The sequence below is a fragment of the Apis cerana genome, linkage group LG4 (assembly GCF_029169275.1).
Source record: "Apis cerana isolate GH-2021 linkage group LG4, AcerK_1.0, whole genome shotgun sequence".
Taxonomy (NCBI): Eukaryota; Metazoa; Arthropoda; class Insecta; order Hymenoptera; family Apidae; genus Apis; species Apis cerana.
Window position 1 is genome coordinate 2043964 of NC_083855.1, and position 25262 is coordinate 2069225.

Here is a 25262-nt window from a genome sequence, read left to right on the forward strand (position 1 = left end):
TTCTTTATAGATATAAGTATTTATAATAGATACAATAATATTTATAATAATAATAATATATTATAATATATTAATTAAAACACTAAATTAATTATCATTAAAAAATTAATTATCAATTTTCTCAATTAACAATTATCCTCATCAGTGAAACGACCGATTATTCATTTATGCCATCTAATAATATTAATAAAGCGATTGATTAATCACTCTTATTGTATATACTGATTTCCTGGATTTCCTCAGGCTTCATATCTACATCGCCCCAACCCCATTTCATATTTTCGAGATTGTAGTAATAAACAGCTTCCTTTTTATCATATCTACAAATTGAAATTTTAAATTTAAAAATTTATAATTAATGGTAAAATTTATTTTACAAACATTGACAAAAGAAACAATCCATTTGATCAATTTAGATAAATGAATTGTTTTTTATTTTTTTTAAATTATAGATATATAAAATGTTTATTTTTTATAATTGTTTCAATCCTTATTCCAATAATTATTATTTTCAGTTTTAAAATTTTTTAATTTCATGTTTCTTTTGAATAAATGAAAAAGTTTTTTCGAATCTTAAAAATTTCTAATTATATGTATTTCAAAAGGTACATTAGAATAATTAATAGATATTATTCATAATTAAATTAATTATTAACTAAGTCTTTAATTATTGATTAGTCTTTACTTATTATGATCTGAAATACGTTAATATATAATAATATCGATACCTCGATCCGTCTCCAGTTCTAGCTGCTCGTTTTCTAATTACTTCATCAGGAACAGTTTTCAAATCGTATGCCAATCCTAATCGAGCACAAAAATCGATGAACGCGGTAGTAAAATTGGTATTATAGGTACCAAATTCACTAGTTTTATAGTCCCACGGAAATACATGATGATAATTATGCCATCCCTCACCGTATGCAAATATAGATACAATTTTGTTTTCTACTGGACAAATGTTCCTGTAAATTTACATGAAAATCGAGAAATTTGTTTTTTTACTCAACTGATAATCATTCGAAAACATATATTTTTGATTGATATAAAATTTGATAGAAAGGCAAGAGAAAGATGGAAGAACATGAATCTTAAATCTAAAATTTTAGTTTTATGTATTAATTAGCTTCTAAGATATTAGTAAAAGAAATAAATTTCGGTAAAAAAATATTGCATTCTCTCTATATAGACATTTTTTATTAATTAATTATTTTCATAGTCATCAAATATCAATGATATATACAATAATAATAAAATATTAGCGATTGTTCTTAATTCGCATAGTAGGTAAGTACATATTGAAATATATTTTTTGATTACTGAAATTAAAATAAATAAAAAATAATAATAATCAAAATAATCATTGGTAGTATCAAATATTTACTAAACAGCAAAAGGAAAATCTGTTCTTTAACTTTGAGAATATCATTTAATAGATTTATTTTAAATTTAATTAATATTATACTTTCACTAATCTACTGATTATTTAAATTACTTAAATTAATTATTTAATAAAATTGATTATTTAATAAATATGTGTATGTGTGTATGTATGTGTAATAAAATTAATAAAAATTTCTATTTAGTTGAGTTGATATTTTTATTAAAATCTTAAGTAAATATCGATTGTTTCTAGAATTATTATGATAGACAAAATTCAATTAATAAACTTTTTCTATTGTTTATTGTTATGTCGACGGTAATAACATAAAGTAAAAACATAAAATTTGAAAATTAATAAGTTTATTTATAAAAAATATATGTATACATGTATAATATTCTAAATACGATTCAATATTAGCTACAAGAATATAATTAAAAAAATAGTATAATAATAATAAAATCTAAAAATTCAATTATCTACCAAACATATGATTATTTTATTATTTATTTATTATTTAAAATTATAGAATATAATTTGATATATCATTTCCATTTTTGAAGAAAATTAAGAACAATAAAAAACAATAAAAAAAATAAAGAAAATATTGCAATTTTATATAAAATGTAATATTTGTAATTTAAAAATAAATAATTATAATGAAAAAGTTTTAATTTCTTTTCAGATGTGAAATATACTATAAAATAATATATAAATATTTTAAAGCAAATTAGAAACAATTAAATAATACATATAACTATTAATTTAACTAAAAATAATTATTGCAATATAATTATTAATTATTAAAATCCAAATAAATTAATTTCTTACATGTCATATGGTTTCATGCCCCATATATGAGCAGCAGAGTTTACCATCCATGTTACGTTCAAGGAAAAAACATATCTTACTAAATTGCTGTACCAGGAATATATGAATTTTTCATTCCAAAAATAACAGGGTACCCATGTAGGAATCACAAAGCATAAAAGGGGCATCAGCACGATATACAATCTGAAAAACAATCAAAAAGAAAAGTGATATAAACAGATTATTGATACATAGGAACAGAATTGACGAACATAATGTGTATCATATTCCCATTGCTATTCATGCAAAGACACATGACATGATATATTGCTTGATTTTGATAGAAGTCTGATCATATGATATACTGTTTAAGCAGTGATAATAACAGTGCAAAAGTGCATATTTTCTTTCTGCAACCATTTTACTGATAAAAGGAATAATATATTGTTCATGTTCAGTAACTCTTGTTAACTTATAATTTTCAATATTTGATAAATTCTTTTTCTTCTTTCATTATTTAACATAATTTATTTTTATATTATTATTAAAATTTTTCAAAATAAATTAATTCATAATTAATTTATAAAATTATCTAATTAAATTTATATTTATATTAATTATTTACATTATTTTAATAATTATTTTAATAACGTGTGTAGAATAATATATTTAAAATAAATTATTTTAAAATTTGTTATTTATAATTTTAAAAAAAATATAAATATTATATTTTTTTTTCTTATAGTAATATGATAATAATATTCCATAGTAATAAAATTTATTTTTCTTATAGTATGAAATTTCGTAAAGTTATAAAATAAAACTTTATATTATTTATTTTCATTAAAATTATTATTATTTTTTTTTACATATTTTTATTTTAGATGTACAGATTTAATTAATATAATTTAAAATTTTAATCAATTTTGTAAATAATTTATAATTACATTAGTTTAGAAAAATTTTATAATTTTATTCATTGATTGAAATATTATTGAAATATTGAAATTATATTAAATTATTATAAATATTCTGAAAAATATTAAATTAAAAATAAAATTATATTTCACCTTCTTTGCCAAACGACAATGGGATCTTTTTCCAAATCACTTAAATCAATAGTGGCACCTTTTTTAAATATATCCGGATGCTTTCGGACCATTAACCAGCCTATATGAGAGAAAAAAAATCCTCGTCGGGAATTATGAGGATCCGCATCAGTATCAGTGAATTTGTGATGAGCTCTATGATCCCTTACCCATTCATAAATGTGATTCTGTGGATCAAGATCGAAGCTTGAAATATTTAAATTTTTATAATATAATATTTATTTAATATTTATTTAGGAAATTTTTACAACACGTTAAAAGGACAACACAATAATATAAAATCTGGATACAAAATATTAAAATTGTTTCAATATCAATAACATTTTTAAATTTTAATATTTCTTCCTATAAATATTTTGATAGGTAAAAATAAAAAAGAACTATTCATGATATTAACTTTTAAGTATGATAATATACTTTCAAATTTCAATATTTTTTCACAAAAAATTAAAAAAATTAGAAAGAAAATTTACCTGGTAAGAGGTTGTTTGAAGAAGCATCAAGACGAAGCGTAAGGGCCATTTCGCTTTATAACTTCTATGTGACCACAATCTGTGAGCTCCAGCTGTAATGCCCATAATGGCAAAAAATTCTACGAAAATTGCTAAAAATATCACATCAATTGATTTATGAAATTTTATTTACTATTTAATTATAAAATGTTACTTAATATTATGTTATACTACTTAATATTACTTTATATTATGTTATCTAATATTATATTATATTATATTATATTATATTATATTATATTATGTTATGTTATATTATGTTATATTATATTATATTATATTATGTTATATTATGTTGTATTATGTTATATTATGTTGTATTATGTTATATTATATTATATTATATTATGTTATATTATATTGTATTATGTTATATTATATTATGTTATGTTATGTTGTATTATATTATATTATATTATATTATATTATATTGTTTAAAATATTATTTAATATATATAAATAATTATAAATTATAAAATTTTATTGAATTTTTTATATTTAAAATTTTACTATTAATTTATTTACTACTTTTAATTTAACAAAAAAAAGATTCTTAATTCGCAAATTTAAAAAATTTTGTGCATATATAGTGCATATATAGATATATATTACAATTTTTTTTCTCTTTTATCCAAATTTATTCTAAGAAAGTAAAATTGATCTATTTTGTAATTTTATGTGAAAATCTTACGATATATTTGCTAATATGTGATATAAAAATAGATGTGAAACAAAAAATTTAACAAATTTAGTAGATTTTGTTTTTTCATAATAATTTTTTTAGTCATATTAATTTTAACTTCTTTTACATTCTATTAGATTCTATTAGATTTTATTTGATTCTAGCTAATTTTTGAGTAATGTAATATTATATTATTATATAATTTTTATGATTCTGCAAGCAATTGTTGGTAATGATTCTAACATTTTCGTATATGAACATTATTGTCTAGAAAGTTTTCAAAGATATAGCATATTTTGATTGGTGAAAATATTTGCAATGTAGATTATATAAACTTTACATTGTAAATACTATAGCTTTTTTATGATATATCAGTATCGATGGAATAGATAGAGATTGTATCTTTAATCTTTATATAAATATAATTATTACTTATGTATAATAAAATTAACACATATAGCGAGATAGACAGTAACTGTTGTCTAACAATCTCTAATATCAGATCTATCTCTTTCAAAAACTTTCAAATTCGCGGAATGCAAAAATAAAATATAAAACAATTCTTGAACGAAATATTTTAAACATAATTCATAAATATTTTAAATTGAACTTAAAATATTTTAAACATAATTCATGAGTAAGTAGATTTTTGATTTAATAGTTATCCAATAATTAACGTAGAATAAATTAAAATATTTATACTTACACCACAAAATTGTATAAGCCTTAGTTCCATTAATCCAAAGATAAAATCCATATATACCTCCAAGATGAAGATAAATAAATATAATCACGTTTTTCCAAACGATATTCCATTTATATTTCGGCTCGGAATTCGATAATTCCTGAATTAATTCTTTCTGCTTATTCTCTTTTTCTGTCGTCGATTTTTCTTGATCAACATTTTGTTGAAATGCTTTCTTATTCAATGTCATCGATATACCGCGTTTGGCGCTATTATGAATAATCTAAAATAGAAATATTCGTTCTCGTAAAATTTAATATGTTATCATTAATTGATAATTTTAATTTAATGAAAGAAATGTACTGAGCTTGTGCTGAGAATTGCAAAAATAAAATTTCACATTATAAAATTATATAATGAAAAAATAAATTATTGAAGGATTAAAAGATTAGCATGATTAAAGATATAATACAAATTATAGACTCATAAAATAGAATAACATAAGATTTGGAGATTACAATTAATTAAAAATAGAATATTTTTATTATATATTTATATATATTTATATATTATTACATTTATATATATAATATATTTTAAAAATATATATAAAAATATATTACTGAAAAAAAATTTAAATTATCTTCTAAAATATTTTAATTTTCTATTAAAAATACTTTAGAAATTTCAGTATTTCAAAAATCTAATTCATATAGTAAAGTATATAACTAAAGATTTCAAAATTGATATTCTCAAGATTTTTAAAACATTGTATTCTAATTTTTATTAAATTGTGATTAATAATATTATTTTATTACGAAATAGATTAAAAATGTGAAATTCCTTATCTTAGCATCTTATAAATAATTTTTATCTTTAGTTGAAATCAATATCGTTATCATAGAAAATTTATAAATTTTTTAAAGTTGATTTTTACAAAAAATTGAAGTTGAAAATTGAAGTATTCCAAAACAAATTTTATGATCAAAACTTTCATTCTCAAGATAAAATGAAATCTAAAGTCGAATCAAAATCGAAACGAACAAATGAATTTTTTCAGTATTCTAAAGAATTTTACTTCTTGAAATCTTCGATCATTTTCTAATAATTATTAGATATTTAAATGGCATCAAATAAGATCATAATTACAGCATAATGGAAAAAGAAAACTTGAAATTTTTGTTTTTTGAAGAAATGTTAATATATGTTAATATATATATATATATATAAAGAATATAAAATTAAAAGAAATTAAAAGAATAAAAAATTTCGAAAAATAAAAGAATATTTTTTACATTAATAAAAGCTAGCTATTTTGAAATAAAAGAGTATTTGAAATATAATTATTTAATCAATCATGTTAATCTGTATACTTATTTCTGTAATTGTTTTTTACATAATTACAGAATATTAATTAAATATTAATTAAATAATATAAATATATAAATAATATAAATTATATAAATATAATAAATTACAATAAATAATAAAACAATAATAATTTATTATATTATTTATATTATAGACAAAAATTCAAGTCCATTTTTAAAAAATATAGTAATTTAATTATTTTATTATTATTTTATTATTATGATTTATTTTTTTTAAATGACACATGATCCACAATAAATAAATACGATACTTGTAATTTGTTATTCTAACATAAAAAAATCGGAAAACACGATTATTTTCTACAGATGAAATTAATTAAATATTTAAGTTGTTGTTTTTGGTCTTAAGCAGAAAAATCTTCACCATTTTCTTATAACAATGATTTTAATAGTAATTCACTTCAAATCCAACACATACCCAACCAAAAATTCTTTATTTATATATATCCAATAAATATCAATTTTTTTTAAAATCATTTTTTCATTATTTATGATTTTCATTAATTGATTATGAAAAATTATATATAATTATCACTTTATGTCTTATGTCTTTATGTCTCTATGATCGTCTTTTACTTAAGAATCTTCCTAATCTTTATCTTTCAATAATAATTTATAATTCATTTCGAATATATCTAATCAAAAATTCATGTCCAACAAATCAATTCTCTAATTCGAACTATCGATCAGACAAAACGTATTTATCAAATGATGTATACATAAATTCTGCTATTTTAGATTACGAGTGAAACAGTGAAACCTAAGTGAATTATTTATAGAATAACTGCTGAAAATATATTAATTTCAAATGAAAATGAAACAAATGAAAAAAATTGTAAAAAGAAAAGAGAAATATTGTTACTAAAGCAGAAGAAAAAAATAGAAATAAATCAACTAATTACTAAATAGAAAAAGACAGCTATAAACCTCAATAAATATAGATAAATATAGAATTCAATAATAATGGCACTAAACTCAGAAAATGAAGATTTTATTAAAGCAAAAAAAATCAAACACAAAAAAATTCCAACAAATATATTAGATAATGATATGGAAAACAATGAAAATAAGTGGCTTTTAATTCCAATAATGCAAATAAGAAACTGCATACTAAACAAGTTGAGAGAAAAAGGTTGAAAGAAAACTATCACTAATATTTGTTAAAGTAAATATTATTAAACTAGTAATGAGTATTGCTTAAAATTTAAAATTATATATTATGATTCTTATAATAATAATACAAAAATCCCAACTCAAAACATTGAAATAAATAGAAAAGTATATATAAGTAAATAATAATAAGAGAGAGAAATATAAACTATTTTTTATCTATCAAACAAAATATATTAAAAGTAAAAAGTTATATTAAAAGTAAAAGTTATATTACTCAATTCCGATTGAGAACTCTTCGCACCCACAACAATATTGTAATGATAATGGTGGACGTAAATTAATAGTTGGATGCTTGTAGAATGCCTTATATGATATATTTCTTAAAGATGAGTGGACTATATTAGTGCGGTTACACGTGCGGTCTATAAAAGAGTTGGGTCACAATGTTAGAACATTGTAATTGTATTCAATAGTCAGAGCACGATACAATGTTAGAATAAAACTATCTATTTGTCGTACCCGATCAGACTACTACGTGTTCATAATTATACTTTCTTCAGTGCCCTCAAAAAATCCCTTCCTAGTTCAATTGGGAGGATCTCAGTTTCTCAGTGGGGCATGATAATAACCAATAACATCGCGGTCAATGACTCGCGACACCTCTAAATTAGAGGAAAATTCCTCGAATTAAAATGATGTTGGTTGTAATTGAATCAGCCATGTCACCTTTAGAATCAAACTCCGCTTCAGGCTGAAGTGTGTGAAAAATTACAATTATAGGGATTGACTAATTCTCAAAAACGACAGTCTTCTTATATAACATTATCCTTTGTTTAATAAAGATTTGCGAGTGATAATAACAGAAAAGGATCTTTGTGAGTAATTTCTTCGAATAAGTTTAAGTTTATAAATTTCGTGAGCAATAAGTGCTTGCGAATAAATGTTACATTGGTACATATAAATAACATCAAAAACGAACAAACAAAATAATCACTACCAATTTTTTCAATTGAAATAATCAAAGCATCTAATAACAAACAAGTGTATGAAATAAATAAACTATTAATTGTTAAAATAAAATCCTGATATTTAATATTCCATAATATACAAAGTACCAAATACATGGACTAAAAAATAATATATAATAAATAAATATATATAAAATTATATAATAAAATTATAAAATTTTTAAATATAAAATGTGCCAAAAATCAAATGATTGCCCAGAAAAAAGAAGAATAAATAAGACAATATCCTGTTAATTATAAAAGTTGCGATACGAAAAAAAATTCAGAAAAAAACTTTTTTTGCCAATTGTATATAAAAATTATAAAAATGTGTGATAGAATCATTTGTCAACAAGAAATAATACAGTTAATGGCCACAAAATATGAAATAATAAAGGATTTCTCCTTTTTCAAATACAATAAATAACAAATATACTATATAACAAAAAAGAAATAAAAAAGAATATAAAATAAGATAAAAAAAAAGTATATCTTCAAATAGTGATAGCATAATTTTGTATAAAATAAAAAAAATGGCGAAAAAATTAACAAATTTAATAAAACAACAAATATAACAAATTCATGAATAAGATCGTAATAAAACGTATTTCATTAAATCGAAAATTATGCAATGCAAGTGCTAAAAATAATAGTTCAATTTATTATAGAACTGTAATAAAGATTTATATAAGAAAGAATATCAAACTACAGCAACTTCTTAATCAATACGAGAGAGACGTATACTTCTTGAAGAATACATTTAATTATTTTAAGATACATTTATTAGACATATACACAATATTAAATAAATCAGGAAAAGAAGAGGAGGAAGAGTAATCTCAATCCGAAATAAAATAAAACATTTTTGTATGCAAGGAATAAAAGAAATATACATATATAATAGAAATATACAAATCATTAGTGTTAAAATATATCTAAAAAGATAACAAATTCTAATGACACGCTATATTTCACAGAAAATATATATTTCTGAGAAACAAAATAAATAAAACACTGTCAAAACGAAATAAATATATAATAGAAATAGATTTTAATACAAAAAATTACTTGTAATTAAATATAACAATTTTATAAAATTTTATAAAAAATGATTGAAAATAAAAAAACTAACTAGAATAGAACAATGGACAAAAATGCAAGTAGAAAGTAAAATATCTCCAACAAATTTATAACATGAGCAATAAGCACAATATTAACGCCGCAACTAAAAGAATTGTAAAAGAATTTAATAACCACAATACTAATAAAAACAAAGAAAAATTAAAATTGTAATTAAAATCCTCAATATAAAAAAAACTTCAAAATATCTAAATATCTAATCATTGAAAAAATTCTAAAAAATTTAATACCAAAAATAATCAAATATAATATAATATTATTTAATGCAATCATGAAATTGGAATACATTTACCAACAATAGAAATATGAAAAAAAAATTATTTTATTGTTCAAATCCGATAAACTAGTAAAAAGTTCATACTGTTTCCAATACTTTTAAAAATTTGAAAAAAATTATATTTTTGAAAAATTATAATTTTTAATAAAATCTAGAATACAAAATAGAATATAAATTATTGCATTGCATTAATTTCAATTTAGTACTTTCAATCAAAGCAAAATATATTATATAATATAATAGATATATAATAATATATAATATATAATATAATAAGCAAATTTAAATAAATATAACAAATACAACAAATTTATAAAATGCGTTTAATTATAAGAAATACAAAAGAAATTATATCTTCTCAGATATCAAAAAAATATTTAATAAAATACCATATCTCTACCATATATCAGAAGATTTCAAGAGAAAAAAAATACTTGGTAAGTATTTATTATAGATTTACAGATAATTAATAGTTTTTTTTTATAAAAATAATAAAATATCAAGCATAATAAAATATAAAAGAAAAGTACCACAAAAAATTGTATGTTGCAACACTTGAATGTTTTTATATGCATAATTACTTTTTAATTATTTTAGTACAGAAAAAGTATTAATGATACTTAAATGATTTGAATTTCAGATTATTAATTATTAAACATAATCCAATAAATAAAATTATCTGACAATCTTTATTTCACACTCATATTTTTTATTCTTATAAAGAGAAAAATAGTAATCGATATCACATATTAATAATACGAATAATTATTTCACATTAATATTATATATTCATAAAAAATATATACATATTATAATTGCTTTGTTTAGACTTCGAATATTACAAATTTACTAATTTTTTTTTTTACACTTTTACTTCTGATATGTAAACGAATGGATCGAAAACAAAATGGACTTAAGCTTTTGTATTCTTGAATTATAATACATAAACAAGATTCAATTTTGTATATTACTATATACTACTCTCATTTCTTTCTATCTCATTTTTTTTAATGCCCACATTCAGTATTCAATGCTATTTTTGTAATTAGCAATGCTATTTCAATAGTATATTGTCATGCTGTGAGTTTGATGAAAGAATAGATATAAAATACATATTTGAATACATATTTAAAATAAAATTTTAATTAAACAATCTTCATATAAAATTAACTTATATGATAACAAATAATAATCGAAAAAATTTTATTCAAAGAAATGTGAATAGTGAATAAAAGTATTCCTAATAGTAATGTAAAATAAAAAAGTCGAATGTTTATATAGTTGTTTTAATGAATATAAAACATAATATTAATATATGATAATATAGATAATATAGAAAATATAGATATTAAATATCGAATTATTTTTTTCTTTTTAATCTCATATAAAAAACATAAAAAAAATGTAATGAGATAAAAACAAAGATTTTTCAATTGACATTGATCTCAATTGGAATTCAAATTGATTCAAATATCATTAGTGACTTTTTTATTCATATGAGGATAAATAAATTTGTGTAATAAAATAAATAAAAAAAGATTCAATCTTTCTAATCCTATGATATATTATAATTTTATTATAATTTTCCTATAATATATTATAATCCTATGAATTTCGATAAAAGATTGAATGTCATACAATGATTCAGCTGGATTTAAATAAAATATTTGTACAATGACTTACCTATCGATTTAAATAAAATTATGTATAATGTCAATATTCTGAAATTTATTTAAACTTATTCTGTAAAGTAAGTTTTGTTAAATAACGAATTCCATAATATATACATTGTATATACGTTAAAATTCAGAAATATTCATTTATGTATAAAAGAATATCAGTGTATTTACTTTTATTGAGAAACTCTGTTACACAAGCAACATTGCAATACAAACGGTATTGCCATGTACTTATCTGAGAACGATAATAAACAAAATTTAATAGTTGAAATTATAAAGTTATAAAAAAAGTTATTTCAATAATTTATTGTCCAAAATGTAATAATTGCAAATAATTGTAGTGTCAAATGAGATTATACATAAAGCAGATTAACTATAATAAATACAAATAAATGTTATTCGGCATTTTAATTATTTAAAATAATTTTATTCAAAACTTTTAATTAATTATTTTTCCAATGAATTTTCAATGCCAATTCTGGTTGAATTCTGATTGAATGTTCTTGCTATTCTACCGTGTCACTTTATTTAATATAAACTTAAAATATTTATAATTTGATAATTAAGGCTCGAATACATGTATATATAAATTTTTATATTTTGATATTTTGATATTTGGAATCTATTCTTTGAAAATGTCCCACATTTTTATCAATACCCTGTATGAGTTAAACAATTATATTCGAGAGATAAAAAATGAAATATTTAAGAATCATACAAGATAAAAAACTAACATGGGGATCTTTATATAAAATATATAAAAAAATAGCCATAATTACTACAATTATTAAATTATTATAATTATTATTATAATGATTAATTAAAAAAAAATCGAAGATAAAAATAAAAAATAAGTTGATGATATATATAACAATGATTAAATTATATATAAGATGCATAGAATAGATCTCTGGAATAGCTGCCAAAAATAATTTAAGAAATAGTTCAATCAAAATTATTACGAAATAATATTCAATGTATAATGGTATGTGAGAAATAATAAAATAGAAAAAATCTCAGTAAAAAAAATATTAAAAATCAATAATGAAAAGTATTGGAAAAGGATTGATAAAAACTATTGAAAAACTGCGCAATGCCAATACTAAAAAAAACACAGAATCTAAATTATTCGAATGAATGTATAGAAAAAATTAAAATATAAATCATATAAAAAAAAAACAATAAAAGATTTGAATAAAAATATATGAATAAAAAAGATTTACAAAAAAAACTTTTTTCAAAGTTATTTATTTAACTAATTATTTTTATCTAATTAATTATTTTTATCTGAGTAATTATTAATTATTTTTATTTAACTAATTATTTTTATCTTAATAATTATAAAAAATTAATAATATTTAATAATAATTATCAAAAAAAAAATTTTCTCGCTACTGTCAAAAAAATCAATTTTTAAAAATCATTAATTCTCTGTTTATTGAATTAAATATTAGAAAATATAATTTCTCAATATGTGAATGACGACTTACTCGTATTGCCTGTTACGTTGATATGATCCAACTGATGGCCCGTATTCACTACGAATACAGAAATATAGCAACGTATGTTCTATTTATCGATTTATAAAACTGCATTGACAAAATCCCCTACTCTTTGATCTGAGAAAAAAAAAATATGGAAAATATCCTAGAAGATCATGACATCGGAAATTAGTCATATAATGTTTATATGTATTTATTAAGATCATAGTCATGTTAATGTTAAATTTTAAATCAATATACACATACGTGATGAAAGATATAATTACTGTAAATATGTATGTACGATTATCATTAGATTTCATTCATTAGAGCTATAAAAAATATAGAATAAATTAAATCAAATATGTATTATTTATTTTAAAAGCAGATTTTTTAAAATATCGAAAAATTACAAATAAATCTAATAAAATTTTTTTTCCATTATAACAACAATTTTCACTTCTTATATAATGTAATGTATAATTCATTAAAAATCTATTTAGGTAAAAAAAAAGATTAGCATATATCAGAATTAGCATATATATAGATTAATATTTATATTTATTCTAATTTTTATATTGGATCATCAGAAAAAATCAGAAACATTAATGTTACACAAATAGTTTCATAAAATTTTTTCTTGATTAAATATACTATATAATTATAGTATAAATATAGATTATATAATTGTTCAACAAAAGATTTCATAATATTAAAAAATCATTTTCATGGATTACTGGAAATACACATATATTCATATATATAAAAAAAGATGAAGATTTTCTTCTTCCTTTACTTCCTGGAAACAACACATTCTGATTAATTGTTTTCAAAATATCATAGTTTATTTTTATATAATCATGCTATGAGAAGGACGATATGTCAGTATTTATACATAATTATTGCGAAGCTATACAAAGAATTTATATTAAGAAAAATGTATATTTCATGAAAATTAAATACTAAATATTAGAAAATATAATTTCTCAATATGTGAATGACGACTTACTCGTATTGCTTGTTACATTGATATAATCCAACTGATGGCACATATTCATTACGAATACAGAAATATAACAACGTATGTTCTATTCGTCGATTTATAAAACTGCATTGACAAAATCCCCTACTCTTTGATCTGAGACAAAAAAAAATATGGAAAATATCCTAGAAGATCATGACATCGGAAATTATATCATATAATATTTATATGTATTTATTAAGATCATAGTCATGTTAATGTTAAATTTTAAATCGATATACACATACGCAATGAAAGATATAATTGCTGTAAATATGTATGTATGATTATCATTAGATTTCATTCATCAAAACTAAAAAATATAGAATAAATTAAATCAAATATGTATTATTTATTTTAAAAGCAGATTTTTTAAAATATCGAAAAATTACAAATAAATCTAATAAAATTTTTTTTCCATTATAACAACAATTTTCACTTCTCATAATGTAATGTATAGTTCATTAAAAATCTATTTAGGTAAAAAAAAAAGATTAGCATATATCAGGATTAGCATATATATAGATTAATATTTATATTTATTCTAATTTTTATATTGGATCATCAGAAAAAATCAGAAACATTAATGTTACACAAATAGTTTCATAAAATTTTTTCTTGATTAGATATACTATATAATTATAGTATAAATATAGATTATATAATTGTTCAACAAAAGATTTTATAATATTAAAAAATCATTTTCATGGATTACTGGAAATATATATATATTGGGTAAAAAAAGATGAAGATTTTCTTCTTCCTTTACTTCCTGGAAACAACGCATTCTGATTAATTGTTTTCAAAATATCATAGTTTATTTTTATAATCATGCTATGAGAGGGACGATATCTTAATATTTATACATAATTATTGCGAAACTATACAAACAATTTATATTAAGAAAAATGTATATTTCATAAAAATTAAATAAGATAGAAAGATTTTCATAACTTATTATAACATCCAAAATCATTGTTATATTTTTTTATACTTTTATACTTTTACTTACACTTTTTTGTAATATATTTTTTTTTTTTTAGATAAAATTCCATATGATTGGAAATTAGATAATTGAAGAAAGGAAAGGAGGAAGGTTTGTAAAATTTTAATTTTGATACATTAAAAATATTCAATACTGCACATTGAATATACAGACGTTATTAATATATTAAATGTTGCCTATTCAGATGTTGTTAACAAACTGTCTTTGTGTAGTAATGATAATTAACAAATGTCGAATTAAATAACTAATGATGGAATAACTATAAATTTTTAGTCTGAATATTTATAGACTGTCTCCATATAAAACTGTCAGATATTTTCATAAAAACTCCCAAATATTAACGATCTTTTTATGTTTTGAATTTTTTAATTTTATACTAATTTAATATATAATGATCGTTTTTATTTGAAGTATCATTATTATTTAAATAATTATCATTCATACTTGTCATAGTTCAATTAAACATTAATTTTTTAATTAAAATTTACGAACGATCATTGATAAATCAATTTATATTAATATTATATAATATGTCTTATAATATATACCTATAAGTTTATATGTATCTATAACATGTATTTTTTATTTAGACCATTATATTTTAAAGCGAGGATTATCTCATCCGAATAATACGAATTCAATTATTTTTTTCGAAACCTAATAATAATTTTTTTTTATTTTATTCTTTAATATTATAAAACTATGTGTATTTATGTTTGCAAATATATATTTTTTTTGTTTAGATATCAATTAAATTTACAATGTACTGGTCATTTTAAAACATGAAAATCATCTTATTTAAAATTATCTTTTTATTCAAATTTATATTGATTTATTTATATAAATAATATAATAAATATAGATTTATTTATATAAATAATATAATAAATATACATTTAGTTATATAAAATTATTTAAATTTATTTAAATAAAAGATGAAGATTCATATCTATATTAATAATATTTATATCATTTTTATTATACAATAAATTTTATAAATAATTAATTTCTTCATATATAAAAAAATTTTTTTTAAGAATTGAATTGAATAATATTATTAGACATTTAGTATATAAATATATATAGAATATTCCAATTATAACATGAAATATAATGAAAATAATAAATTATCAATTTGACAAGATTAATTATTATTTCGAATTTTTATTATTGATTGAATTTTACATCTGCAAATGAATCTGTTGACTGGGCAGTGAAAACAACAAATAAAAATATATGGATTTAGCTGAATGAATATATTTGATTATACGCATATCTGTTTACAAAACATTTGAAGTATGCGTATCGAAGAAAAACAAATAGATACCAACTATAAAGTAATGATATTGCTAGCAACATTGAATAATAAAACCACAAATAAAATTTCAGTGAACTTTAAATTCTATAACAAAATCATATGTCAAAAGTCATTAAAAAAAGCATATATAAATAAAAGTGATAAAAACGATTAATTAAAAACAATTCCAGATTGATGTTATTAATACTTAAATTCTATTATTATAAGTGATTAGTTTCTTCTAATGCATTAATTATTATATTCGTGAAAATTATTTGGATAAAATTTAAACATAAACATATCTAAATAGGAGAATTGTTCATATTTTCAATTCTAAAAATTGAACAATAACTAATTTATAAAATTTTGTTTATTCTTATTGTTATTTAAAATTTTATTTATATTTCATATATGAAAAATATTTGTATTAATAGAAAAAAATATTAAATTATACTTTGAATATATTCAAAAGAAAAATGATATATGTTTACAAATATATTTATTTTTTTTAATAAGATATTGATTTATAGATAGAATTAGATACTAACTCGTTGAACTTATAAAAATATTCGGACTCTAATATATGCTTAAATTCAATGATTATATTTTTGTTAATTAATAATAATAGAAGAAATGAATTCAAATTTGTTTCTTTCATTCCTATAGTATATTAAAAATATAAATGATTATTTAATTAATCTAATATAATAATATTAAAAATTAAATGAAATCAAAATTATTTCTTCTGTCACAAAAAATTCAAATACATTAAAAATTTATAAAATAACTAAATTAAACTAAATTAATAACTAATAAATTAAATTAATAAAATAATAAATAAATTAAAATAACTAAAGTAGCAATTTCTTATGGAATTTAAATATTTGATATCTTCTTGATTTTATAATATATTTTGAGCAATCTAAGATATTAAAATTATTTTTAATAATTTTTTATATTTTAATAACAATTTATAATTGAATTAACTTTAATCAAAATGATATTCTATTTATATTTCTATTTAGAATTCGATAATTTCTGGATTAATATTTTTAAAATTAAGTATTAATTGGTTGAAAAAGTAACTAATTAATTTTAAATAAAATTATTTTAAATAATTACTTATTAAAATACTTAAATAACATTTATCTATTATAGTTGTCTATTCTTCATATAATCTCGGCTGTTTACATTATTGCGAAGCTATTACATTATACTTATTTGTGGTTATTCGATGTTATTTCAAACAATAAATTATTGAAGCAACTTATTAAAATAATATTATTCTTAACTTGAACTATTAAATTTTTAACCATCTATTCTTCTGCTTATTCTCTTTTTTTGTCGTCAATTTTTCTTGATGGATGAAATCTTGTTGAAATGTCTCCATATATAATACCATTAATGTACTATAATTATATATATATATATATATATATACTATATAAGTTTGGTATTATTTTGAATAATTTAAAACAAAAATCTTCATTCTTATAAAATTTAACAATGTAAAGTTAATAACTAATTGAATTTTAATTTTTAGAATTTAATAAAAAAGAAGAAGGGTAGAAAGAAAATTTTATATTTAAATTTATATGATATAATATAGGATAGATTATCGAAAAATTGACATGGTTAAGGATATAATATAAATTACATACTCATAAAATAAAATAGTAAAGATAGAGATTACAATTGGCTAAAAATAGTGAAATATTTTTACAAATATTTCTAAAAATATATTATTGGAAAAATATTAAATGAAATGTCTTCCAATTCTATTAAAAATATTTTGAAAATTTTAATATCTCATAAATTTAATTCATAATAACTTTAAGATATAAAATTTTAAAGTCGATATATTCAATATTTTAAAAATTTTATAACGTAATTTTTATTCACAATATTATTAATCACAATTGTGATTAATAATATTATTTTATCACAAAATAAATATTAAAAATCTCATTAATAACTATTAGTTTAAGAATCAATATATTCGAGATTTTGGAAAATTTATTAAATTTTGTAATTTATTTTTCGTAAAATTAATTTTTGCAAATATATGTTTTTAACTTTAAATCACATTAATTAAAATTATATGAAAAATTATAAGAAAAGTGAAGCATGTTCCTTGAATAATCATAAATTGTCAAATAAATTGAACAGTACGGTGATAAAAGAATTAAATTTTCTAGCTTCATCTTTTAGAGAAATCTGTATAAAAGTAAAATTTTTATATTTGCGATGGACATATTAAATTAAATTTTTATATAGATGTTTTCAGATTGCGATTTCTTTTTCAAATATATTATTATTTTTCATTAAATATATTGTTAATAAATTATATTATGTAATATGAAATTTTTTTATTACACCATTCATTAGGATGATTCAAAATTATTGAATGTAATGAAAAAATTTAAAAATTTAAGTAACCCTTTTTATGATATATAGATGATAGAGAATCTTGTTTTAAGAATTTGATGACAAAGTAAAGAAGATTCTGAAATTGATATTTTGTTAATATTTGATAATTGATATTTTAAATCTACGTTACGCCAATATATTTGAATCGTTGTTTTTTATTGTTTTATTTTAATCAAAAGTCATTTTATTGTTCAAATCTAATAAATCAAAAAACAAAAACTTCAGTTTATATAAATCAATTTTATTAGTTTTAATATTCCAAAAAATTAAAAAAAAATATATACGAGACAAAACTTATAATAAGACACAAAATTATTCCCATTAGTTTAATTTCAAATTAAAAAATAATTTAATAAGGCAAATTCATAAACTAGTTTAGTTTCCCATTAGTTTAATTTCAAATTAAAAAATAATTTAATAAGGCAAATTCATAAATTCATAAAACATATGAAAAGAAGAAAAGCTGCAATCACACTTTTTAGATATTGAAAAAATATTTTAACGATAAAATATCATATTATGATTTAATAGAAGATCTCAAGAGAAAACTACAATAGAACATTTGATATTAAAATCCAATAAAGTATGACTTGAATATTGCACAAAAAAAAATGTCTCAATTGAATACTATCGATAGAAGAATATGCTATGCTTGCAAAATTATACAATTATTTGTATTATAAGTCTTTAATAATATTAATATTGATTAATATTAATTATTTTTCTAACTAAATAATGATTGACTAAATTTCATGTTTTTAATTAATATTTGATTATATTATGATTAATCTAATCTAATTGATTTTCGTAGTGATTAATTGCAATTATGATGTCGATCATCTGATTTTGTAAAATGCGGATCTTAATTCTTTCTCCAGTATTAATTTTCAGTAAAAATATAACTAACTAATATAAGAGAAGAATAAAAAACAATCAATGATCGCGATAGAGGAAGATTTCCAAGGACTTGTGTTGTAATGCAATAGAATCAGGATTTTTGTGGTAATCGGTCACATAAATATGATTTACGAAATGACTATTGTTGTAGTATCTGTTATTGAAAATTTAAAACAATGTGAGAGAATAATAAATTGCTGTTAAAAACCTGAACTGTTGAAAATGTTCAAGCTATTGAAAGGTGAATTTTAATTTTATCTTGCTTCATAAATCACTTCTGGCTACTGTTTTTAAATGTCTTGAAATTGTTGACGATTTCAAAATGGATTAATAATACTTAGTGAATTTATTATACAATAAATTAATAGATTCTTTTATATAAAAGGTAATAATCTTAAGCATAAAAGAGCATAAAAGAATACAAAAAAAATACAAGAAAGTATTTAATTAAATTAAAATTGATATTTTTTTCTATAAAATCAAATCTATCTAAAAAACTAAAAAATTCAATGCTAATATTTGCAAATAAAATTGTAATCTACAATATTGGCGAAGATTTTACTTCAACACTTGGATAAACTAAATTTATTATATTTATGAATGATACAAAAAAAAGTGACAATTACCGCAAAAAAGTATAAATAAGAATAAAAATTGGTACATATAAACCAAATAATTATAATCCAGGAAAATAAAATAAAATACTTAGAAAATGTATTGGACAAAAAACTAACATGGGGTTTTCATATAAAACATATAAAAAAAAAGCAACAACTACAAAATTATTGGTTAAATTATATTGGTTATTTAAATAGAAATCAAAGCTAAATAGGAATCAAAGTAAAATAAAAATTGAACTATTATATATATATAGAATAATCCTTTGAAATTCAACTGCTATAAAAAACTTAATTATAAAAATCAAAATAGCTCAGAAACTCAAAATTATATTCAAGCATACTGAAATATGAAAAACAAGGACATAAAGAAAATCTAGATGCTTTATCAGTTAAAAGAAACATTAAAACTAATGAAAACATTAAAAACAAACAAAAAATTAAAAAATGAAAAATATTGAAAAAAGATCGAAATTCCATCAATGAGAAATACACAATACCAATATCAAAAAAAATAAATAAATAAATAAACCATATAAAATACATTTATTGGATAACTATCCGAATAGATATATAGAATAAATTATGTGAAAAATTTATAAATAGTAAGATTTGAATGAAGATGAATAAAAAAGATTTAAAAATAAAAAAAAAAATTTCTTGAAATTATTTATTAGATATTTAAATAATTATAAAAAAATTATCAATATTTGATAATTTATTGTCACTTGATTATTTTTCGCAGAAATCTTTCCCATTTTTTTATTTCGACAAATTTGTAATTCAGACATATATAATGAAAAATTCTTCATTTTCTTTCTAACAAAAAATTAATTTTTCAAAACCATTTATTCTCTGTTTATCGAATTATCAAAAAATATCATTTTTTGATACATGAATAATGACTTACCAATATTATTCGCATCGTTAGTGTGATTTAATTTGATGAATTTAAACCAGTGTTCATTACGAATATGGAAATACAACATCGTATGTTCTACTTAGGAATTCAAAACTACATAAAATATCTTACATCATGACTAATCTAGAAAATCTAAAATAAATATAACTAATCTAATAACTAATCTAAAATAGAAAAAAAAATCGCAACATTTTAAATTTAAAGTTATAATTAAGATTAAATTTTGAAACCATAATGTTTATAATAACATAACTATTTTAATTATATGTATGACTATCATTAGACATTAGATATTTAAACATTATGGAAATATAGAATTAAAACAAATATATTAAAAATTAATTATGGAAATATAAAATTAAAACAAACAATATACTATAATGAATATATTATATTTTATTTTAGAGATAAATCTTTCGAAATCTCGAAATCTCGAAACTCTTCGAAAGTGAATTATTATATATTCTATATTTCGAAATATTTTACAATTTTTATTTAGCAAATTCATGTGAAAAGATTCATAATAGATATTTTGATTTAACAAAGATGAAATGAAACTTATTTTTAAAATTTATTTTTATTGAAAAGGATATTATAAAATTTAAAAAAGAATTTTATAAAATAAATAAACTATTATTTATTAACTAGAATTATAAAAATTTCTTTATTAAAAATACATATTTTTTAAATTAATTATTTAATCGGAAAAATATTTTATTATGAAACATTTCATAATATCTTTATAATTAACTTAATGAAACATATATAAATAAATTCTGTTTGTTTTTTATAAATAAATTAAAATTATTTAAAAATTAATTATTTAAAAACTCAGAAAACTATTTTATTAATTGTATATCAAGTAATAAACTTTAAATGATTTTTATAGAGATTTTTATATTTTATATTTATAAGAGATTTGTAATTAATTAATTTGATTCATTAAATGAAATGAATCACGTGACAAAAATCACCGAAAAAAAAACATTGATGTATAATGAGATAAAAAGCAACATTAAAAAATCTGCACATTATATATTCGAATGCATAATATAAATTCAATATATCAACTATTAGCAGAATATGCAGAATTCCAGAATATATATTTCTAGAATCTACTTTTATTCTGTTATTAAATCCTTAAAATAAAATTCTGAATTCTCTTTATATTAATAGAAAGAATTGCTTAAACTTTTAAATTTTTTTTCTATACATTCAATTTTAAATTATCTTCAATTGACATAAAAAGACTTTATTCGTATTATACATGTATATAATATAATATAACTTATACTTATAATATATATATAACTTATAATATAATATAACTTTAACAAAAAATAATAATATATTTGAAAAAAAATCGTAATTCGAAAACATATATAAAAATTTAATTTAATTACAATTTCAAGTATCTCTCGCAGATAAGAAAATTTCTTATACAAATGAGCTTTGAAAAGATAAAAAAATTAAGTTATCAAATTAAATTAATAAATATAAAGAAATTAAGTTATCAAATTAATAAATATAAATATAAATTAATAAATATTATGCAGTTATATTTTCATGTAAATAATTGGATCATAAAAAAAATTGTATAAAAAACAATACATACTAAAAGAAAAACAAGTTTAAAATAGAAATAAATTATAAAATAAATTAACAAAAATAATTTTTAATATTAAACAAATCAAAATGTATTACAGAACCAAAAAGATATCAAAATCAATATTTAATTTTTATAAAAATTGTTATTTTAATTCTTTTATCATAAATTTCTAAACTGTCCAAATATTATTTCAATGAAAAATAGTTATTTCATTAAATTTTAATATTTTATTTTATTATATTAAGTCAATTAAATAAGTCATTCATATTTATAAAGTATAAATATTCTATAATATAAAATATATCTCTTGTAATGTATAAATACTTTATCAAGAGAAACAAGTTTAAATTTATTTCTTCTATAAATAACAAAGATATAGGTCATTGAATTTAAACATATGTTAGTGTCCGAATATTTTTATAAATAGATATTAAATAGATATTAAAATTTCAAATAAAATTATTTTAAGAAATAATCTAATTTAAAATGTTTGAATAATATTTACATTTGTTTAAATAATATTTATATTATTTTGTAACTAATATTATAATTGATTCGCTCTTTATCATTTCAATTATTCGATGTTTTGAATAATAAATTATTGAAGAAATTCATTAAAGTAATTTTAAATTGTTAAAATTTTGCTAATATCTGCTTGTAAAACTGCATCAGCAACTGGAAAATTGAAAAGAAAAGATTGATCTCTTATGAGAGACTGTGTAAGTTTCTATTTACTTTCTTATAATATAATCCTGATCGTAATCCAAATCGGCGCTATAAATGTTGTCTTATTTCGCCAATTTAAAATCAGACTATTTATTTAAGACCCTATATGTAAACATACCATAGAAATAGCGCAATTGAATATTTGAAATTCGGCAGCAAAGTGAGCATTATTCATTTTCAGTATCAAGTTATCTCGAAAGTCACACGATAAGATCAAAATAAATTGATTGAATGGATCGCTCACCCTAATCGTTGTCCGATCCACACTTATATGTATTTCTGAAAATAATTTTCTTCACCGAAAACGACTAAGAAACATAGAATTTCTTTGAGAAGTCTGTTTTATGAGAGATCACTATCAATCGAAACTCTGAATTGAAAGCAACAATACAAACTATTTCTAACTCGGTCAATCGAGTGATTTTATTTCCTTCTAGTTGGCCAACCAACATGTGTCGTAGCACGTGATTTTTGCAAGATGCGTATATCAGGTTATAAAAATGATCTATTATGAAAATGTATATGCAAATGCATTTTTTACTGTGGATCTTTCTACTTTTTGAAAATTGCATATTCAAATATTATTGCGGAAGAGAACATTCAATGATAACTTCAGAAAAAGCAATTGAAATCTATCTTTAAGGACATTACCAAAATAATTTCTTTTTCCCTTCATCAAGAATTGATTATCGTAATTAATTATCCTCCTCTCCCATCTTTCCGAATTTATATTGACAGATACATTAGGTTTGAGAAATCATCATCGAGAAATGTCAAATAAGACAACAGATTATTATTTTTTCAAATAATTTTGTGTAAAAAAACTTTTTTGGTCAACTTAAATTAATCATTTATTGATTTAAATTTTAGTTTATGTTTTAGATAGATATTGTAAATTTGATCATGATCAATCACTTTCCGAGATTTCGAATTTTACTTCTTTGATAGTAATGTCTATTTTATGAATAATTCAATTCTATACTAATCCTAATATTTTTTTTAATAGTAAAGCACATATTCTATAAAAAATATTCTCTAAGTTTGTTCATTATAATAAAGATATCTCACAGATCATCAAGAAATCAGCTCTTATTTGTTTCAATGTTGAAGCTCCATATTCAAAAACCGAAAGCGTCGATGCATATCTGTGGATATCCGCAATATATCTTTACCGCGCAAGTATCGCATTCTTAATTCAGAAATTTTATGGCTATTATTATGCCACATTGATTCAAAAGATGAGTCAGTCATTGCACCATGCTATTTCATCCAATTCTTCAAATACTCTCTAATTCGGATTTAATAAACGCGATTTATATTTCAATCAAAAATTTTATCAGATCTATTTTACGTTATATTATAATAAAATTATAATAAAATTTATATTCGCATTTTATCGATTTTCCATAAATTATGATTCATTAACAAAAATTTATAGTTTTAAGATCTTAATATTCGAATTATAAAATA

General features: G+C 19.4%; 1 protein-coding gene across 2 annotated transcripts; it reads right to left on the bottom strand.

The window, feature by feature from the left end:
- LOC108000092 (acyl-CoA Delta-9 desaturase-like) lies at positions 1-24185 on the bottom strand. Of its 2 annotated transcripts, none has more exons than XM_062073504.1 (7): positions 23911-24185; positions 5201-5462; positions 3774-3904; positions 3262-3467; positions 2213-2395; positions 729-965; positions 1-320 (listed from the first exon to the last, which is right to left on the bottom strand). In XM_062073504.1, the coding sequence occupies exons 1-7, from the start codon at positions 23965-23967 to the stop codon at positions 200-202; spliced, it is 1197 nt and encodes a 398-aa protein (XP_061929488.1). In that variant the 5' UTR covers positions 23968-24185; the 3' UTR covers positions 1-199. The 2 variants fall into 2 exon arrangements, with proteins under 2 accessions (XP_061929488.1, XP_061929489.1); XM_062073505.1 differs by lacking the exon at positions 23911-24185 and adding an exon at positions 13277-13405.
- Positions 24186-25262: the final 1077 nt, after the last annotated feature.

What these genes read in the sequence shown, in the direction of transcription:
- LOC108000092 (XM_062073504.1), bottom strand. Translation starts at nt 23,967, where the DNA reads ATGAATAATGCTCACTTTGCTGCCGAATTTCAAATATTCAATTGCGCT. An exon ending in ATTGTCGTTTGGCAAAGAAG is followed by an intron (nt 2,396 to 3,261) that starts GTGAAATATAAT and finishes ATTGTTTTTCAG; the next exon opens with ATTGTATATCGTGCTGATGC. An exon ending in AGAACTGGAGACGGATCGAG is followed by an intron (nt 321 to 728) that starts GTATCGATATTA and finishes TTCAATTTGTAG; the next exon opens with ATATGATAAAAAGGAAGCTG.